Genomic DNA, 23,565 nt, shown 5'->3' with positions numbered 1-23,565 from the left:
GAAACTGCAATATAGCACACTTTTAGGATAATACTTAGCGAACTGTTATTTGTTATTTCGATCTAAAGTGCAACTATCTAACTATCTGTCTATGCAACTGTAAAGCAAATGCAAAAGAAAATCAAAAGAAAACAAAAATCGTAGATCATTATCACTGAAGATATCTTAAGGCTGACTAATGTGTTCAACATTTAGTTGCCCATTCAGCAAAGGTCTAGACATTGTAATTAGAGCCATGTGACATACTGAAATTGTGTCTTGGCACTAGTAGGGTAATCACTGACTGCCAGACTTGGAGACATCAGAAAGTTTGACAAAGTAATGTCTGACTGACCTAAATCAAATTTACTCGGACCAACAATTTGCCAGATCATATTCATCTCTTGACTTTGAAGATGACGGCTGTATTTTTATAGACAATTCCTTCATAGAAAGCAGTGACTTTGTAATAACAGTAGCAGAGCATATAAGCTACAAGTGATATTATGGCCTTCCCATTTCACCTATGACTTGTTGAAGACATGACACTAGTGACTTATACTACTCAAAGGAAGAAAATTAATCACCTATGACATGACAAATTGCAGAAATTTAGTGCTCTCTAACCCTTTGAGTTGTATACATGATGAATTTAGAACCAAATACTAAGGATACTGTCTACATAAGATATAATTTGATCACCCATAGTGAGTGGATTGTTGTTTGATACTCTAGAGAGCAAATTTGAGCTGTATTAAGGTATTTGGTAACTATACTACTCAAAAGAACACCATATGGCATGAGAGATCTTGACACTCTTGAGCCAAAATTGAACCAAAATCATGTAAAAAAGTATTAGACAGTCTTGACTAGGAATACCAATTATTGATAATGTGACTGCCAATACTGAGTGAATTTCAGTTACATGTGTTGGACGTTTGTTTTACATGGAGGGTGTCCGCTCTCACAACACACACAGGGTACTGGAGGGTGTCCGATCTCACAACACACACAGGGTACTGGAGAGTGTCCGCTCTCACAACACACACAGGGTACTGGAAGGTGTCCGCTCTCACAACACACACAGGGTACTGGAGGGTGTCCGCTCTCACAACACACACAGGGTACTGGAGGGTGTCTGCTCTCACAACACACACAGGGTACTGGAGGGTGTCCGCTCTCACAACACACACAGGGTACTGGAGGGTGTTACCTCTTAAACAGGGTACTGGAGGGTGTGAGCTCTAAAATACACAGGGTACTGGAGGGTGTCAACTCTTACAACACACTCAGGGTATTGGCGGGTGTCACCTCTTACATCACACACAGGGTACTGGAGGATATCACCTTTTACAACACACACAGGGTACTGGAGGGTGTCACCTTTTGCAACACACAGGGTACTGGAGGGTGTCACTTCTTACAACACAAATAGGGCACTGGAGTTTGTTAGGTTTTACACCACACACAGGGTATTGGAGGGTGTCACTTCTTACAACACACATAGGGCACTGGAGTTTGTTAGGTTTTACACCACACACAGGGTACTGGAGGGTGTCACTTCTTACAACACACATAGGGCACTGGAGTTTGTTAGGTTTTACACCACACACAGGGTATTGGAGGGTGTCAGGTTTTACACCACACATAGGGTACTGGAGGGTGTCAGGTCTTACAACACACACGGGGTAGTGGAGGGTGTCAGGTCTTACAACACACAGGGTAGTGGAGGGTCACAGGTTTTACACCACATACAGGGTATTGGAGGGTGTCAGGTTTTACAACACACACGGGGTAGTGGAGGGTGTCAGGTTTTACAACACACACGGGGTAGTGGAGGGTGTCAGGTTTTACACCATACACAGGGTAGTGGAGGGTGTCAGGTTTTACACCACACAAAGGGTATTAGAGGGTGTCAGGTTTTATGACACACAAGTGGTACTGGAGGGTGTCACTTCTTGCAACACACACAGTTGTAAACACCATGGTCACACCAGCTGACCACCAAGCACACAAGACTGTCCTTTTATCACCTGTCAATACCATACTAAGCTTGCTGGTAGATCAATAATCATAAAACTGGTGTCCATTAAAAGCTTAAACCTCCCAGCATCATATTAACCTAAAAAGTGTTATCTTTCATAGTCTGATGGAAAACTGAATAAGCTTTCTCCTTTAGATGTTCCTATCACCAAGCACTGCAGGTCAGCTCTAGTCTTCCGGGTACATTTGTCACAATTACTTGTTGCTAGGGCTGAAATGATTCGGGTCTATTCATCTGATACCTTAACTTCGATTTTTCATCACCATTATCACTAGTTCAGTTTGAAATTTGAGTATATATGTAAATTATTTCCATGCCGCCAGACCGTAATTTTGACTCCATCTCAAGCACTTTTGAATGATGAAAAAGGGAAAAACATGATTGACTGACCCAGCCTAATTATCCAATGAGAATTGCTCTTAGAAGCCACAGTCATAACCAAGTTGACAAAGGATATTAGGCTAAAAAAACCGGCTCTGAAAGTTAAATGAAATCTGATGATTTAACTTGCATGAACAATCGAATTGAAAATGATCAAATTGAGGGACCAATATCGAAAATTGAATTGAGTTGAGGCCTTGATGAATTGTTACAGATGGATTTTTGCAGCATTTTTCTAGTTGAAGTGCTTTAAAGACACACATTTATTGCCCTTTATGATTGCAACAACATAAGCCACAATGCAGATACAAATCATTGGTTCAGGTTCTTAGGTCTCAAGTTTTCTTCTTGAACAGAAATGATTGAACTTATTCAGTTTTGAATTCTTGGAAATTATTAATCTGATCAAAATGGGCCCTTTCTTTTTTTATGAACCACAAAATGCATTTCTTAAATGCTGTTTCTGTTTGTACATGTACTTCTAGAAACATCCATTTGTTTATCAATTCTGACATCTCTACATTTCTAGCATTTGCCATATGCCTCTTGGCATATTGGAAAGGAATTCCATCAAAGAAACTAAACTATAGCCTCATCACAGTTTAATTATCAAAGTGTCTTCATGACTATCAACTTTTTATACAGATCTCTAATGATATGCTTCATCTTGTCAGTTTTAAAACAAATACCAGACCACAGAACAATCAAACAGTCCATAAATGTTAACACTTGAACAACAGCCTGAAAATAATGAGGCGTATGAAAGCAAAACAAAGGGTCACATTTCTGGGGCATGACGAAGTGGAAAGAGTCAAGTCACTGAACCTGACCAACCAATATATAACCACTTCTTTTGACAAGATATATTTGACCTATCATAACCTGAATCCTAATAAAAAGTGAGTAAGTGAGTGAGTAAGCGAGTTTGAATGCTGCATTTCGCAATATTCCAGCAAAACCACAGCAGGAGATACCAGAAATGGGCTTCACACATTGTAGTCATGTGGGGAGTCAAACCCGGGTCCTAGGTGCAACTGCCCTGATCCCAGTAATTGGTTAATAGCACCATGATTAAGGATATGTGTAGTTGTCTAGTTCTCATTTCTCAACATGAAAACAAGCACAGTGCTGCCAACATGGCTGCAGCAACATCAGTCATTATTTGGAGGATAACCCAGCTGGAACTCCTGCATTGACACAGACCACTCCAGGTCCTGCGTCAGCAAACACTAAGATTCTGATAAGTCACGTTCTCACAACCAGCTATTGATTGACTCTTTGAATGCATAGTAATTTAACTAAAGAGAATTCGGGAAGACAAAAAATCAAGACAATTTGGAAAAGTGAAATGAAAAATGATCAAATGGAACCAAGTGTATCTGATTTGTGTAAAGGACATTGTCATAGAATAAGCCAATCACTGGCTTTGGTTCCTGTGCCAGTCAGTAATACTGAACGTGACTGTCAGACTGGTGGATGTCATCAACTTGTCTGGGCTAAATAAATGGGTCCAGTGAAACCTCGAAACTAGATTATGTTGCAGATTAACAATTCCACAATCGCTATGTCATGGGCTGGGACAACAGCAATCTAACAAATTGTTAAATTGATATGTCAGGTGGTCAAATTTACCTTCAAAATGTTAAAAAAAGCATGGAGTCGGAAAGTATCAAGGGAATCCGGTGACAGATCAGGAAGACTGGGATGATGTTGCATCTCTCTCCAACCAGCAACATCATATCAGTCAAGTGTCACATTAAAAGAGCTTGACTGATATGAGGACAACACAATGTAGGCACTGTAGCTCACCTGAGCAATACATAGAGGACACTAAATGACCTTCTGTGTAATACCAATCTTATCAAACGAGTAAATTATTTGGAGGCAAATCAGTGAAAGTGAGTTTGATACATAATCCTTCATGGTATTTCATGGAAGCAGGTTTAATATTCTGGAAACATAAATTGATAGAAACTGCCTACAGTCTGATGACTTTCATATAAATTTTCTGCAAGTCAACAAGGTTTAATAAGATTGTCATACATCTAGCAGTATTACACTAGTCTAATATTGCCGGAAAAATATTACACTGCAGTATCTTCAAAGAGTCATGAACAGGCAATATTGTATCTAGTGACGCTGTATGAATCTATAAATGAAATCAGGTGCTTGGATACTTGAAGTCTGAAGCTGTAGTATTCAAAGGCAGCAAAACCATAGATATGTAAATTTACAGAATTCAACTATTATCACGTGATGCTCATTTTCAACAGCATAAAAGTGTCAGTTCATATACTGTTAGATAACTTGAGTTGCTTTTGCTGACTTAACAATCAAGGTTGGAGTAATATGGACGCATTAATGTGATGCATACAACAATGACACATTCATGTGAAGTATCCAACAGACATGCAACAGTCAAGTTCCAGCACAGTCATGTTCCAATTTCGAAAGATACATATATGTCTTTAAATAACTTTCTGTGGCCTAAGTAAATTGCAACATTGTAATTAAATTTACAACCTAGGTGTATAATTGTGTGAGAATGTTGCCACAAGATTCTGTCTAGACATCACCAAGCTGTTGGACACAGCTAACTAAATATCTGAAGGAACTTCTGAGGAAACATCAATACAGCAATGTAAGAGGATTTACAACTAGTTTGGGCAAAGGCAAGATCAAATCAAGGTCACACTTTCAAAATGAATGGCAAAACATGACAATACTGTGAAGGCTGTCAGCGTGGCACAGTGATGTCAATATTGATAAGTCTCCTCCATATATCATAAGTACTACTGTATACTTTCCTTAAAAGAACTTCCACTTCATTACATGAAAATGTGTCTGGTTATTTGCCAGTAGTGTGTTTTTCAAAGGCTTTCAAAGTAGACATATATAATTTGAGATGACCTTAAAAATATATTCTTTGAGTTCTCAAGTTTCATTTTAGCATTTATCACAATCCGTTTATAATCTCTATATATTTAATTTCTCTCAAAGGATTTGTTGGGCTATATGTAAATACAAAACAAACCAGTTAATTAAAGGCAAAGAAAATACTTTCTCCCTTTCTTTCCGCCTATTCTAATGAAGATGAGCTGAAACAGCAAACCATACACAGGTTTTTCTGCCCGACAACAGGAATCAAAATCCATGGTGGGTTTCATCATGTACTCAAGTTTCTTTCCAAGTATATCTGAATAAATAGGTAAAAGGAGATATCAAAGGTTAAAATAAATAATTAAGTACGCATCAAAATATTGAGAGTATTAACTGATAGTTAAGCTTAACAATTGTTTGCAGAATTCAGTTCAACTGAGGGTACATAGTATCAACCTACACATCCTTGTCCGTAAGCAGGGTCTGATACTGTTTTATTTGTTGGTTGGTTAACACCCCACTCAGCAATTTTCCAGTTGTCTTACAATATCTCATGATAAGCATGGGTCGCGGATGGCCAATCACAAACCAGATCTTCACGAGAGTCTGATACTGCTAATGAGAAATAAAATACAAAATATGCTATTAATCTGTCACCAACACTGGACAACCAGATTCCACTGGTGTTTAAAAAAAGGTTGGCTGTTTAACAATGCACTATTCTGGTCATACAGCAGTTGTCTGTAAATAATTGACTGGAACAGACAATCCAGTGATCAACAGGATGAGCACTGATCCCGTTAGTCACCACTTACAGCAAACATATCTTGCTGAAGACCAATTCTAACCTAGATCTCCAACTGTTGGCATGACAAGCAAAACAAAAGAGACAATTATATGACAACACAAAGGGTTCAAGGACATACTAGCAGAAGCTTTAAAGAAACATTTAAAAAATATAATATTACTGTTATTAGTTTGAACAAAATTGCACAGGTGGTAGTATTTTCAAAGAAAATCGAGTGGATGGAAAATATTCCATGGTGACCTTCAACACAAAAATGTCATGGTTTTCTTTATAGATGAAGTGTACACAAAACTGTTTCTTTTAAACAATTCAATACAAACTGCTTGTAACATTTCAACAAGGTGCTTCTTGTCATAGTTTCCTTGGGCAAGTTTATGACACTTATATTTGCACAAATCATTTACTAAACAATATGATTTTGAAAACAGCTATGCCAAGATTAAAATACAAATTGAAAAATAACAAGTGCTGGACAGTTAATCAAATAATCAGTCAGTCGATCGATCTTGCTTGCATCAGCAATTATCGATGAGCTTGGCAGTCTAACTGATATTAATAAAAAGTGAAACATCAAATCAAATTTAGGAAAATATGTTACCTTTTGACATAATAACTGATGTAGTTTCTGGAGTGGTAAAACTGCAGCGTAAACAGTATATTATGTACAAGTTTCAATAGGAAGTATCCTAGCTCATCTTGGTCAAAGTAATAATCTGTGCCTATTTCGTCGGAATAATATCATAATTGTGCTCCGTGGCTGCCTGGTTTGTTTCGGTTTTGGTTTTTTTTGGAGGGGTGGGGTGTTTATAATTTTTAACTGACTATTGATAAATCACAGAATCAAATCAATCAAGTGATAATCAGCATTAGAAATGACAACTGGTAGGCGTGACCATGAACCAAACAAGACTGTTTTTTAACGTTGGATGAACTCCGACAAAACTTCTTCATCTTCCAGACACACGTGTCCCTCATATCACTTTCAACAGATCTGTAGTGTAACCCAACAGTTAAAGTGTTTGCTAGCACACCAAATAAGTGAGTTTAATTCCTCACATGGGTTCAGTGTGTGAAACGACTTTCTTGATATTGCTGGAATATTGCAAGAATCGCTGTAAAACTAAAATTACTGACTTAAAAGAATGCAGAATGAATTTGGTCTACAAAACCAGACAATGCGAGACATAGATTTCCTTTGAAGGGGAGGATATTTCCTGTTATTCATAAAAGTGCATTATAATGGTATCTCCACTGGTACAATTTCAAGCCATGTTTGCTGGCACAATAAAATTCTGTATGTCACAAAACTAATAATACATTAAAGAAACAAATAGAAATTCTATCTGGCCATCAGACATGTCAGATATTATTCTATTTTCCTCAGAACTAATACACACACATCCTTTATCATTTAAGTAGTTCCATCACACTGTATAACAAATGGAGCCTCTCTGGCATCATGTTATACCAAGGCTATTTTCATGTCAATGATTCCTCCACTCAGAATAATAACAGGCAGTCCTGCTATTGACATTTCATGCCACCAAATACCTATGCTCCTCAAAACTATTCATCCTGAAACTAAATAATTGCCTACGTTCATTCTAAACGCTCAAATACCTTACTGACCCTTCTTTCCAACATGGATATCTCTTTCAAAAAACCTGGCAACACTAAAAACACTTGGACAAAAAGGTCAAAATGTCGCCCAGACTTTCTGAACTAGAAATTGGAAAAGATCAAAATAAATTGCAACCAGAAAAGCGGCATCATACTTCCTGCAAATACAACTATGATTAACAGTGATGGAACAGTTTGCCCCCCAAGATCAGTCCCTCTCAGAGGAAGGATCAACACGCAGACTGTAATTAAAGAAATGAGAGCTACGTTTGGCTGAAAGACAGTTTTGAATGACATATTTAGGGTAAGTTGAGGATCTGGAGAATTACCAAAATAGACTGCGGTCAGTAAAAAATAGGAGTGACTCAGAATCAGAGGTAGGTTCAATGTTTGAATGAGGATAGTCTTCCTATGTTTGTGCCAAATGCAACATGACTGTCTTTGTATTACGTTCATGTAATAGGAATATCACCCTTCATAGAGTATGGACAAACCAATGAATACTGGAACAAAAACCACGACTTACTATGGTACAAAATTCTGAAAGAGAACTGGTATGAAATATATAGAATCTTGAATATTAATGATCCTATAACTAACAAGTACAAACTTGGAACTGATAATATTCTGTTCAGTGAATTGGTATTTAGAATGTAAATGTCAGTCTGAAATGAAATTGATTAAATTGATAATGGACATACTGAGATCTTCTGTTAAAAGATAGAAAAGGCATAAAATGTTCTCTGATGTGAAGGATTATGAGAGGAAATGAGATATGTTGTGGCGAGATGGCTGGCAAGTAATACAATAACACATCTCAACACTGGGTTTACACACAGGATAAGGGTTAGACATGCCAGTGAAACTAATTAAGGTATTTTGTAAATCAATACTGACAAGCCGTGAATTGGAGAATGTTGTTAAAGCTTCTGTAAAATCACAGATCAGAGTTTCTCATCAGTGCCAACAATGAAGTAGAGTGCCAGAGTTATCTATCTTGATGTTACCACCACCTCACAAATACCACATGCATGTGTGTTTGTGTCTGTCTGTCTGTCTGTCTGTCTATATGTTGTTTGTATCATTATGTGCCTAGGTCTCTATGTGCATTTTTCATATGTTGCTTTACGCACTATCACAAAAAATACAGTGTCCTTCACAGAAAATCCGGTGATATGTATAACAAGCAGCAACCTAGGAGTTGGAGTATGTTGACACACCATTAAGCCTGACCATTAATTTCTCGAAACAAACTTAAGTCTGAGTTTTGACTTCAGTTAGACTTTTTACCCAAATTTGTGAAAACAAAGGAAAATGCATTTTCCAGAATGAGTGAGTGAGTGAGTTTAGCTTTACACCGCTTTTAGCAATATTCCAGCAATATCACGGTGGGGGACACCAGAAAATGGGCTTCACACATTGTCCCCATGTGGGGAATTGAACCTGATTCTTCGGTGTGACGAACGAATGCTTTAACCACTAGGCTACCCCTGTTTGAGTGGTTGATAGATTACTTAAGTTGTTTGAGCTTTTTGTAATTGTAGAATTCACCCGCTTAAACTCAGTTTGAAATCTGAGTAAAAACTTAAGTTTCTTTCATTATCCTGTAAGTTGCCTCTTACAACAAATACCTTGCAAGGCACCAATTCTGACCTTGAAACCGCATGGGCTCTGAATTCTGATTATTCTGTAAATTAAAGTTGAAATAGCCATGTAAATTTTGTGCGTAGGTTTACTCTCCTTTCATGGTTGTAAATAGGCTTTTCTATCAAAGCCACTAATGTCTGATGCTGGCTAGAATGTCTTGCACGACCTGCATGCACATTTCAAAATACCTCAGATTTCTTAACGATTCTTGTTTGGGGCTGCTGTTGGTTTCACTTGGGCCATTGACATAATGAATATTTGTTTTCTGAATACTGCAAGGCACTCACATGCATATGGCCACTGTGGTGAGAGCACATGTATCATGGATGCAGCATTGCATATCCATGGGACTGGATATGAAAGTTACGATGAATTCAAGCAGTGAAAAAGATATGGTGAGTACCTTGACAATACTTATGCTGAAACATTTGACAATCAAAAACCAGACAATGAAATTGCAATGATGGTACAGAAAGATATTCCAGAAATGCAAAAAAAACATATGTTTTTGAGGCTTGAAGAGTTGAAACAACACACTCATGAAAGGGATACTTTTGGACCAAAACTTTGCCTAAATAGCAACAAGTTGGGTAGTCATAGCAACAAGTTGGGTAGTCATAGCAACAAGTTGGGTAGTCATAGCTACAAGTTGGGTACTCATGATCATGATTCCATTTACCAGGAAAGTAAGACGGGTTATGCTGAAATATATCCAAGAATGTAATTTCATTCATCACTATGCAACATTAGCTGTATCACAAAAAATAATAATCTCTAGGCCATCCACTATCAGGAGTGTCACAGAGCCTGTAAATAACCCTGGACCATGAAATATCAGTAGTATCACTGGGGCTGTAAATAACCCTGGACCATGAAATATCAGTAGTATCACTGGGGCTGTAAATAACCCTGGACCATGAAATATCAGTAGTATCACTGGGGCTGTAAATACTCCTGGGCCATTAGAGAACTTCGTAGAAAAGTGATTGAAAGCATGAGCAGCAATTCAGGCTGACACATGACCAGGTCAAACAAAGGATCACGCAATTTTTATGTCCCCCGCGATTGCTACTTGAAAAGCATACATGGATGATAGATAAACCAGTAGTGTCTGAAAGTAACCAGCAAACAAGACCACAGAAATTCTGCAACAAACTGATTGAGATATCCAACTATAATTTGTGGTAATTTGGAATTTCTGGAATAATTTGCATCTTAATTCCCACTGACTGATTTTTAATATCTAGGGTTTATAATTTAACCGAATACTTTATCAATGACTGAACATTTGACATAACATATACGGGCTGGAAACATTGAATACTATTGTATCTGTCCAAATGAAATTTTGAATATATGTTTTAAACTTGGAAAATCAACCTGTAACAATATGGCCTTGGGTGAATGTGGAAGAGTGCCTCTACAGTATATTTATACACCCAATGCAGCGAAATACTGGTGCAGACTTCTAATCATGCCTGACTATAGATTATCAAAACAGTAACATTTTATGCTATTATCCTTACAGAACAAAATTCACGGGCAACTAGAATTAAAAGTATTCTTTTTAAATTTGGTTTGATATTTGTTTGGATATGCCAGGAAACTGGCAATCACAAAATATTTATTGAATCATTTAAACTGAGATTACATTATAAGTTATCACATCATGTCAGGAAAATACGGGGTTTTATCAGTCCCGAGTAAGGTTGTATTCCCTGAGCCTAATGTATGACTATTTTTGCCTGCCTGCCTGCTTGCCTGCCTGCCTTGTAAAGAGTTTATGAAGCAAAACCATCCAGACATTCCATATTTCTTGCAAAAAAATAAGCACTGTCAGGATTTTCCTTAGTTCAGCTTAAAAGATTTATATTCAGGCTTATAATACCAGCTGTTAGAATCAAAATGCTGAGCAACCTCAAACATATGTGCTGAAATTTGCACTAAGAAAGCCACCATGTGTCAGTATTGAACCAGATAGCCAGTATATGTGGGTCATTGTCCCACAAAACTCATCCTAAAATGTCTTTGATCTTTACTGATTGACATCAAATCAATATTTGACACATAAACCTACTTGCAACTATCTGTTACAGCTTTGTCCATCAGATGTTAACATGCTTGAATGACTCTCACCATGAGTTGAGTTAGTGCATCATTCAAATATTTCTTCAACAATTCCTTTTCAAGTTGTTCATTCTTCAATGTTGAACTCAGTTGTATTCCCACTATATGACAGAAGCTTTCAATAAACACATCAGAGATCATGAACACAAGGGTGCCAATGTACAAAACAACCTTAGCACTAAGGACTGACCTAAGTCTATGTTGGGGTTTGAGAGCCACTGTCACCTTAGTGCTAAGACTTTTTCGTACAAAGCACCCTTTGCCAATTTACATTCAGGGTGTTGAGGACAGTTTCCTTTTAAGAAACCGATCCGAGAAAGTTCATCATGCTAAACAGAATTCAAATATACAGGCATATTTTGAAAGTGTTTCACATCTATTTCAACTACTCCAAGATATTATATTGATACCATAACCCCAAAGCTAATGATATGACCCAAGTATCATACACCTCACTTCACTTATTCCATCCATCCATCCATCCATCCATCCATCCATCCATCCACTTTACCAGAGAGATAAAGCTAGCCTTCAATTTCAAGAACTCAGATTTTGATGGTCTCACATTGTTACATAATGATATCTTATATCACACGTGTTTGCAATTAACTGGAAATTAAGCAACTTTTCTGATTGTATAAATCTCTCAGTAAATTAGCTAAGGGTGGGGAATTGTTTGTTTGGAAGATATAATATAAAAGCAATACACACAATAACTATTTCATTTGCTATATAACACTCATTCTCAATGTAAGTGCACAAATGCAAACATATATTTCGAAAAAATTTAAAGTTGGAATACAAGATTTAAGTTGCATGTTGTGAGCAATGCGACATTTATGAATGTTTTACACCAAATTCAACCTAATTTCTCGTTATCATTGTCCAAAATTGTAATTTATTATTGTTTTCTATAATTGATAACTATAGAATAATAAATTAAATGTATGCTATATTCACACCCATTTGTCGGTTACGACAAATTGCAATTATAACGTTTACACAGCACTAAAGATTTCCTTAAATTTACAGATTCATTTTACGTTATACCATCATTCATCACATGAGTATCATATCGTACCATCGTATTGTCAAGTGCGCTAACCTGCATATGCATGTTGCAACCAATATTTCACAATTTATACCCTGCAGGATTTATTGTATATAGTCGATAATAGTTAAACAATAAATACATAACATAATACATAATGTAAAATACAATGTCAACATTCACTGGAAGCCAGCTGATATATTTGACATGACTTTGCAGATTTCTCCATATGCTGGCATAATACAGATGTTCACTGTAAGTCAGAACTGAATTTCAGCTGAATTTTAGTCCATAACGTAAAATACATGAAAACAGCAACACAGAATATTTCACCTTTTAGTGAAATTTAAGAAAATGCTTAACAGTATGACTTCTTAAAAGTCATCTGAATAGATTTTATGCTGTCATTAGACACTTGTTTCCACCTCCACAACTCAGCAGGTCATCTCACTAACGTAGTCCATATACTGTCTCCTCTTGGTGACATTCCTATTTTGTAAAGTTCTATCTTAGTATTGCTTAGATATGGACAGCAAAGTGTGACCCTAAAGCTAATTATCACCTTGCCAATTCAACCTAAACCTAAATCAATCATATATTGTAACATTTTAATCAAGCATTTACTGGAAAATGTATTGCATATGGAAACGACGTGATTTTTAGTAATTGTGCACTTATATTGAGAATGAGAGAACAGTGTCACCATCTACATTGCAATAAAGAAGTTGTCTATCCAAAAAAATTGTTCCTCTTCACAAAAAAGATGTCAAAGTATTTCTACCAAAGGCTTGAAAATATTTAGGTTGTTCAGAAAAAAAACTAGAACTTCCCAAGTTAAATGGGTCAACACTATAATCAATTCAAAACAATTTTGTTCATAGTGTGTTCCAGTAGTTTCAAAATTCAAGGCTAGATGGACTGACTGCATATAGTAAAGTCTGTACCACACAAACCAATGACTGATACAATGAGTGGTACACCGCTCTGTCACTACTTGTAAACAAATTTTTTAGGATCACTGATATGGAAATGTTATTCTCAATAACATCTGAAAGGAACTATTGAGAAAAATAAGAATTTGTACACATAATACACAAAATCACATGTTTAGTCCCATCAACAATGTTCAAAGACCTCTTTTTTCACTAATCTTTATATATATATACATAATCACTCAAAACCGATGTGAAATATGTTGATTTCGTTTTGATTCATTTTATATTATTGCTCAATTCTATTTCTCTAAAATTTATCAATAATCAATCAATATTTAATTAAAGATTATCAGTCCGTATGATCTCTATTGATACAAGCCCTGAAATAATATAAAAAATCCTAATTGTCAGTATACATCACTCATCAGTTTTCTGCTGTTCAACATTCCAATTCCAGGTTTGTCAGCTCTTAATGATGACAAACACTTGGAAAATTGGGCCTATTTTATTCCATATGAGACAATATGAATATACACAGGTCATCATATATACACTACTATGACATGTGATATGACAAGGTGTGATATATTTCTCATGCATTAACATAACATTTAACACATCACGTCTAATTGCACAGTAACATATTACACCATGCTATAAGTTTCCAGTGTTAAATGTACCGTCATTTAAATGCCACATTAAACTTACCACATCAAACTGCACAGCAACTTCTTATACATCCCTGCACATGTCACCAAACTGACATCCAAAGTACAAATGTACTGACATAACCAAGGCCTATTATCTCCCTTGGATTTAATCATAATCTACCTTCAGCCATGTTATAATATTTATCATCCTTGGGTGTTATTGAGAATGAACACTTCTAAATCTGTACATTTAACTAGGTTTAAAATGAGTTAAATGCTGAAGGTTTGTTTGGATATAATCATGTGCACCATTACAATGAGTTTGATAACCTATCATACTACAGCTTTATCCACAGAAACCAGTCAGGATATTGACATGGCAAAGGTGAGCCCCGATTGGGGGGTGCTACCCCTCCCCCGCTCCTCTCTTTTGTCCTCGAGGCTTATAAAATGAATATTGAAAAAACACTTAAAAACGGGTAAAAATTATTTGTGCATAGCTTTATCAAAAAGTTGCATCCGTCCAAGCAAAGATACACTTATGGAGAGGATTGCGATGTAATTTATACAATGTTGCACTCTTTTAACTTTGTTTCACAGATTATACTTTGTCACCATTCATAACAATACTACTCTAAATTAGCTATCAGGGCTTTCCTTTGGCAGAAAGTTACATTTTTAGAAACATTGTAGTTAAAGTTTATTTTTCAAATGATTCCTGTAATAAAGAATCCCCACAAATTTGTATAGCTGTTGAAAGTTATAGATATCTGTCTGAATTTGGATTTGTAATTATTTTCAATAATGATTGGATCATGTACTGTGATACGCAGCACAATATATCATTTACATTCTTTCATCTGAAATGAGTTTTAAACCCGATCGAAAACTAGATGGATCTACCTGTGTCTACCGAAAACTGGTTGCAAACAGATTCACATTTTCATCACAGAATGAGTACTAGTTTCAAACTGTTTCTATTTTGAATCAATTGGTCTCACAATTCAAGGAAGATGAACACATGCAAAACTTTTGTAATGCAATGTACCAGAATTTTCCAAACATCTTTATTACGATTTCAGATTGTTTTAAACTAGTAATATCATAGCAATAAGCACAATGCCTCACACATGACAGTGACCACAGTAACATTAAGTACATGAGAAAAAGGAAGAATTTTTTAATGGACTTGAATTTGTGACTGCATGGTGACAGAATACTTCAGAAATACCACATACAGCTTTGTATAAATTGTCTGAAATCTTATTAAACAACAAAGTTTGTTTCTAATTTTAGTACAAGTGCCATGAATTGACATGCTCAGAGAAATGATTACCTGCAAGCTGTTGTGGCTAAATATAAGACGTGAGACGTTCTTGCTGCTGCTGCAATATGTCACACAGGAAAACGATTCCAGACACCCTGTGTTTGACTGAAGTTAATTGTGGACGGAGATTCTGATTCCACAAACTGCATGTCCAGAGATGTTTTCATATGATATCACAGAGTGTTGTCTCATAAGTTTTAAAAATTACAAAACGCATTTACACTAACGAGGTCACTGTCTCCACTTGCTGAGCATCTTGGCAGAATGAATGTTCCAAAACAATACAGCTTATTTCACTTACTGAAAGAAGATAACAGTGACCTACTATTGTTATGACAGGAGCGTAATCATTGAATATATGCTTCCCATCAAAATTTAAACTCACCAATGTAAATGTAGCCACTTCAAATGTTCGAAACTAGATTTTGTAAAACAAGACATACTGTTTAAAGGTACTGTCTACACATGAACTAATGTATTGTAAAACAAATTCATAACGTTGGAAAGATTACACTGTCATGAGTTCCATCAATGATGAAACTTGGTGAAAATTTGAGGAATTCTTAAAAAATCTTTACACCAAATTGCAGCTGTTAACATGAACAATATTTGCAAAAATGTTTTTCAGCAATTTGATGAAAGATCCTCGTGCAAATCATCATCATAAGGTCTGCAGTTGATTCCCCCAAGTTTGAGGAAAAATTCATCTTCAATGTAACCATACATATAAGCATAACATATTGTGAGTGTTTCAAGTGAATCTAAACCTTTGATGGTAGTGTATTGAATGACATAATCAGCTTGAGAGTTCCTCCATTTACATAGATCTGCCTAATAAAGCCTTCACCAAACATGAGTTGGTGTGAGGATCATTTGAATAATGCGAGGGTAATGCAACTAAACCTAACATCCAAGCAATGATAGGTCCGACTATGAAGTACAAATGATTTTATGACATATAATAACATACATAAATTATTAACAGTCACTATAGTGAAAAAAACATGAAACTGGCTTAATATTGCATCAAACATGCACCTGTTCGTAAGCAGCTGCTGGTACAAGTCCTGACTCATGCTGGTTTTACTGACCCAGTCCACTGAGGTACCATTCTGCAGCTTTATACTCAGACATATCGCAGCGACTCTGAGCTAACACATTCATACTTGTTCCATTTAATGCTAGGTGAAAGGCAAAGTCACAACAAGCACCACTTTTTAACATCCTTTCTACACCAAACATTCCACTCGCCACTACCTATCTATCAAGACACCAGTATTGTATGAGGGCTGGTCAAAAGGTTCTAAGTCTAAATAACTTCTTCACTGGTGACACCAACTAATCTTAGAAGTCTTGTTGGACAGTGTTCGTCATCAGCATTTCCAGTTATTTTACTCACACTGATCAACTAGTTCAAAAGCAACAGGTCCTTGAAGTACAGTGGGGTATACATAAGTATTACAAACCCTCATATCTTTACCTTAACATCACTGTACATACCATATCACTACATTATTACCTACTACATCAAAATACATATGAAATCACTACGTTACTATCCAGACTCCAGTACTGTATCGCTACATGTTATTATCAAGATACTTATCCCACCACTACCTTACTATCAATAAGCATATCATATAACTACCTTACTATCAATAAGCATGTCATATAACTACCTTACTATCAATAAGCATATCATATAACTACCTTACTATCAATAAGCATATCATATAACTACCTTACTATCAATAAGCATATCATATAACTACCTTACTATCAATAAGCATATCATATAACTACCTTACTATCAATAAGCATATCATATAACTACCTTACTATCTTTAAGCATATCATATAACTACCTTACTATCAATAAGCATATCATATAACTACCTTACTATCAATAAGCATATCATATAACTACCTTACTATCAATAAGCATATCATATAACTACCTTACTATCAATAAGCATATCATATAACTACCTTACTATCAATAAGCATATCATATAACTACCTTACTATCAAGATACATTTCATCACTACCTTACTATCAAGATACATTTCATATCACTACCTTACTATCAAGGTCATGTATCAACACATTATTGTAAAGATACATATTACAATACTACCTTGCTATAATCTTCTTGGGTTATCTGGGGTAAAAATGAACTGTGGAACTTTAATTTGTATGTGCTTTGAACATGTACTTGGTGTATGAAATTTAGTACTTTGAACTACATATCATTATAACTATTATAACATCAAGATGATGTATCGTATCATAATCTTACAGCTGAAAACTGTTTTGTTGCATAATCATTATCAATGTATGTATGTATTGCTACCACACCAGGTGCTTTACTGCGATATTGTTAAAGTTCTCGTGAACTTTTAGAGTTTCAGAAAAGCAGTAACAGTATCACAAATACTCTGCATTGTGTCAAATGTGGTTTAATAACTACCCTGATCTCGACAAAAGCCAACAGAAAATGTCTTCTAAAAACCTACGCCTATATTGGATTAGATTACTGCACATCCTCTCACTGAGTGGTACTGGCTGCTTAGTTTTAGTTGTAACAGGGATTCAGATTTTAATTCAAAAAAAAAAGATCATGTTATGTGTTTAGATCTGACAATCAATCTGGGTCACAGAGATAACTACAGTGGAAGCTGTCTTACTCAGACCCTAAGAAATCTCAGGCCTTCAAGGTAATTTACTATGAAAACATCGCTAATTAACTTGGACTAGCAGGACTGCCTGAGGTGGAAGTGCTTTGCAGTTAGCCGATTACCGTCTTCAAATGGATTATCAGGTGTGGTGATAACCAATTAATTTAGCAAGCTGACACGACTCACTCAGTGTCATTTTGATGGTATGCAGTTTTGTTATAAAAAGACGATACTCCAGCAATTTCTCATCAGTGACAAAATGGCTGAATCACCACTGAAGCGTAGACATTCAAATGCAGCCCTTACCTTGAGTGACAAGATTAAGTTGATCGACGATGCTGAGAAGCTAAAGGGGGTGAAGCAGAAGGACCTTGCAGAAAAGTATAAAATAAGCAAACAGACAGTCTCAGACATTCTAAGAAGACGGGAGTATTATCGCGAGCAGTTCAAGACAAATGTCAACGGCGACTCAAAAAGATGACACAAGGGAAAGTTTGACGAGATCAGCGTAATGCTACATGACTGGTTTTCCCGTGTGCAAAGCAAGAATATGCCACTTTCCGGACCAATTCTAAAAGAGAAGGTACTTCAGTTTTCTGTGGAACTTGATGTTAGTGACTTCAAGGCTTCAGATGGATGGTTTTCTAGCTGGAAACAATGATACAACATAAAAATAGTTAACTGTTAGTGGTGAGAGCGCTTGTGTTGACAGTGATGTGACCGACAACTTCAAGTACCACCTTCCGACTATCACTGGAGATTTTCGTATGGACGATGTTTTTAATTGTGATGAAACTGGATTGTTTTTCCGTGCCGTACTCGACAAGACTCAGTCAGATAAACACCATGCGTCAAAAGGAGGCAAAATTTCTAAGGAACGACTGACAGTTCTTTTGTGCTGCAGTGCAACGGGAGAAAAGATGAAACCTCCTGTCATTGGTAAGGTGGAAAATCCCAGATGCTTCAAAAACGTTAAGTCCCTCCCCGTGATCTGGGCAGCCAATAAGAAGGCTTGGATGAACCAGTCATTGTTTGCAGACTGGTTAGGAGAAATTAATCGCCAGATGAGGAAGCAGCAACGTAAGATTCTTCTGTTCATAGACAATGCGCCTTCCCATGGACGTGACTTTAGTTACAGTAATGTGAGTGTGAAATTTCTTCCTGCAAACGCAACATCTGTTTTGAAACCACTTGATCAAGGTATCATTCATGCAGTCAAAGCAAGGTACAGGCGACACATGTTGAAGGCGTTGTTGTCTAGGATCGACGAGAGTGAAAATGTAACCGAAGTTTGTAAATCAGTGACTGTGTTAGATGCGGTAAACTGGATTAAGATTGCTTGGTCTGAGACAACGATGGCGACAGTTGTTAAGTGTTTTGCGGCATGTGGTTTCGCAAAACTTTGTCCTGAATCGTCGATTTGCACAACATAAACACACCGACCTGAGGGACTATTTCCCCATGTAGAGCATGGCCATGCTGTCAATCAAACCACTGAATAAATACATTAATCTATACGTACATATTTACTTGTTCATTTGTCCATTTATTCAATTAGTTGTGTCTTTAATCATCATAAAAGTACTGTGCATGATAACTCTTGACTCCCACCAGTCCAGACTCCTCGTAATTCGGACACAAAAGTCGGTCCCAGTTGAATCCACATTAGACAGCTTCCACTGTATATCATTAACTGAATATGGATCTATTATTGATAAATATCAGAGGTAACTTTGAATACGCACACACAAAAAAACAAAGTCAGTCAAGTCAAAATATTTCATGTGACTGTTGCTTACCAACAAAACAGCATCCTGAATATAGTTTTGAAGCACCCCTTGAATGAAGACTTAACTTTTGTTAGTATTGGGTCAGCACATTAACACTATATTTCATCACAATAGCTTCTGTGGGACACCAATCGTTAAAAATGCTTTCCACCGACAATATGTGGCCAATTATCAATGTTTTTAGCCATCCCAACAGTTGTTACAAGATGATTTCCAAATTGAAACACAAACGGTAACCAAGCAATCAGTTTGTACAGAACTATTTTGTTAAATCAGTATATTACCACACAAGCTCAATCCATAATGAAGAAATAACAACAAAACTCTGACTTTTAGGTTTACATCCACAAAAAGCGATAAAACATGTCCAAAACAACAGCAGTATCTATCATATGTCCCCACGACATTATAAGTCTTGTAAAATGAGAGAGGATTCTTAATACACAGATTTTGGTCACTGTCTTATGTCAGTTAGAAAAGAAGGAGAAAAGAAGCAAATTTACAATGAAAGGAAATCACTCTCCTCGTCCAGAGATATCTATGTTCAGAATGTTATTTTGTTGGTTAGGAACAGTTATGTGAAATATGTGGTTAAAGTCTCTTTAGCAACATTGGTCTCTTTATTTGTTCCAGTCTGTAGGTCCTCCTTGGTCGGGAGTTGTGGAACTGCAGTGCAGTATCACAACATTATTAATCTCAACTGGAAATTACATACCACACCATTGTACAATACACATTTGCCAATCTGAAAAGATTTCATTTAATGAATATGTGTAAAAATTTTAACTACATCTAGAAACACAAAAGTCTAAATAATGGAAAAATTCTGAAGAACAGAGTATTAATTTTGTCTGCCTATTTTATGACATTTGACACCGTGTTATAAGCTGCAAGTGACATGTAATAACAGTGTAGTCTAAATTACTGTATCCACCAGGCTTCTCTTGCACGCTTGCCAGTAACCAACACCAAAGCCTTGCACGCAAAGAATAACACCATGACCCAGACATTCAAAATATTGCTTGATTTTACCCAGCATGACAAATATTGACAAATAGACCCCTCTAACATTAGTGTTAAATTAGTGCGTGTCAGTGTCAATAAGTCTGTGTTAATGTTAGTGTTAGTGACAGAATGTATCAGCATGTCAGCATTAGTGTCAGTGTTTAAGTGTGTCAGAGCATCAGTGTTAGTGTCAATTCTAGCGTTAATGTTGATCAGAGCATCATGTGTTAATTTCAGTGCTAGTAGTGTTTAGGTGTGTCAGAGCATCAGTGTTGAGGTTTGTGCTGGTGTTTGAGTGCATCTGAGCATAAGTGTTCATGTTAGTGTTTGAGTGCATCAGAGCATCAGTGTTCGTGTTAGTGTTTGAGTGTGTCAGAGCATCAGTGTTAATGTTAATGTTTGAATGTGTCAGAGCTTCAGTGTTAGTGTTTGAGTGTGTCAGAGCATCAGTGTTCATGTTTGAATGTGTCAGATCATCAGTGTTAGTATTAGTGTTTGAGTGTGTCAGAGCATCAGTGTTAATGTTAATGTTTGAATGTGTCAGAGCTTCAGTGTTAGTGTTTGAGTTTGTCAGCGCATTAGTGTTCATGTTAGTGTTTGAGTTTGTCAGCGCATTAGTGTTTGTGTTAGTGTTTGAGTTTGTCAGAGCATCAGTGTTAATGTTAGTGTTTGAGTGTGTCAGAGCATCAGTGTTCATGTTAGTGTTTGTGTTAGTGAGTTTGTCAGAGCATCAGTGTTTGTGCTAGTGTTTGAGTGTGTCAGAGCATCATTGTTCGTGTTAGTGTTGGAGTTTGTCAGCGCATTAGTGTTCGTGTTAGTGTTGGAGTTGGTCAGAGTGTCAGTATTAGTGTTTGCGTGTGTCAGAGCATCAGTGTTCATGTTCGTGTTAGTGTTAGTGTTAGTATTTGCGTCTGTCAGAGCATCAGTGTTCTTGTTAGTGTCTGAGTGTGTCAGAGTGTCAGTCAATGGAAGCGTTATTGTGTGTTAATGGGTTCCATTAGTGTGTTACAAGAGTCTTAGGATCAGTAATAGTGCATTTTAGTGTTATTGTGTGTTTGTGTACAAAGTGAACGAGTGAACATGAACAATCACATAAATCTTACCTGACCGTGGACAAACTACTTTGAGACCTTCCATCGTATCTGTCAGACTGTAAATCTGAAATACAAAAGAGGATTATGTTACTGTTAAATAAGTTTGTCATACACACTTTTTCTAAAGAAATAAAACTTCTTAAAATTCTAAAAATTCTAAACACTTACAGTAATCCCAACGAGGAGCACTGTGATCTCGAGGTTCTGGCAGAATCTCTTGCGACCGAGATATTTTGGGCTTAGCACGTTTGGAATCCTTTTTTCGACCTAAACGGCCTTTGGAGCTTGCTTTGCTATCCTTATTTTGACCCGCATCATTTTGAGTTTTGCTTGACTTCCCTTGAGATTTTGTTGGGTTATCTTGACTTTTACTTGACTTCCCTTGAGAATTTGTTGGGTTATTCTTAATTCGAGTCACATCATTCTGTGTTTTACGTGACTGTTCTTGAGGACGAGCTTGGTTGGCCACTGTTCGATCAGCACTGTCTTGGTTCCTGTTTGACAGTTCTTGAGAATGTGACGCACTATCTGATTTTTTACGAAATTCCCCTCGACTTTGACTTGACCTTCCATGGTTTTTCACTGTGTTGTCAATGACTCGATCCAAATCATCTCGACTTTGAGTTACACGATCAGGAGGGTATGGAAGGGAAACCCTGATTTTATACACATCATCGCGACTTCGACTTAAGTAAACCTGATCTCGTAGATTGCCATCCCTGTTTCTTCCACTGTGATCTCTTGAGTCGGATCTACGATCTCTTTCCTGTTCTGCATCATCTCTCCTCCACCTTTCTGGGGTGGAATCATGGTAGCGCACAGGTGCACGATCGTACATCTGGGGCGTACGCTCTCGAGATCGGGAACTTCGGTATTCCGATCTGCTTGACTTGTCACTTGAAGTATAGCCATCGCTGCTACTGGTGTAAGACCTCAAAGCCATAATTTCAGGTCTTTGCAATTTTTCACGGTTCCTTCTTGGAATCTGATCAGATGTGTGAGATGAGGTGTAATCATCACTGCTGCTGTATGTTGCCATGCGCTGTGTTTGCCTTGACTTATCCTTGTATGAGGTAGGTATCCGGTCCTTTGAGCGAGAAATTGTGTAATCATCACTGCTACTATAAGCCGACGGTAACCTGTCAACAGTCTCATATAAGTGATCAAGGGATCTACTAGCTCTCCGAGACCGTACATCGTGGTCTCGAGGCTGTGAGTCTTTGTCCCGAGACTTTGATCTGTGTTCACGAAATCTTGGGCTATGGTCTCGATTCCTTGAAATGTAGTCTCGTGATCTTTCCTCCTGGTATCGTCCTCCACTTGATCTGTTACTCATTATTGAGTACCACTTGTTTCTCCGTCCCTAACATTCCAACCTGTTTCACTCTGGGCTTCTTCAACAAACACCTGCTAGTGTTATACAGCAGATATCAACCTGTATGATGGGCTATAAGCATTATGCTTGCAGTGTAAGAATATAGGTATCTTGTAGAGCTGGCAACACATGGCACACACCAAATATCATTTGTATTCAAATTGTCAAGGCCA

The 23,565-nt window shown here is 36.9% G+C and overlaps 1 protein-coding gene across 1 annotated transcript in view; it reads right to left on the bottom strand.

Moving 5' to 3' along the window:
* Nucleotides 1-23,353, bottom strand: part of LOC137283351 (uncharacterized) — a 117,615-nt gene extending 94,262 nt beyond the window's left edge. The window contains exons 1-2 of the mRNA XM_067814811.1: nucleotides 22,186-23,353; nucleotides 22,027-22,081 (exon numbers count right to left, since the gene is read on the bottom strand). Of these exons, the coding sequence (XP_067670912.1) occupies nucleotides 22,027-22,081; nucleotides 22,186-23,353 (1,223 nt within the window). The remainder of the gene's footprint in view (nucleotides 1-22,026; nucleotides 22,082-22,185) is intronic.
* Between the last annotated feature and the right edge of the window lie 212 nt (nucleotides 23,354-23,565).

The sequence above is a fragment of the Haliotis asinina genome, chromosome 5 (assembly GCF_037392515.1).
Source record: "Haliotis asinina isolate JCU_RB_2024 chromosome 5, JCU_Hal_asi_v2, whole genome shotgun sequence".
Lineage (NCBI taxonomy): Eukaryota > Metazoa > Mollusca > Gastropoda > Lepetellida > Haliotidae > Haliotis > Haliotis asinina.
This window is presented reverse-complemented; position numbering and strand designations above follow the sequence as displayed.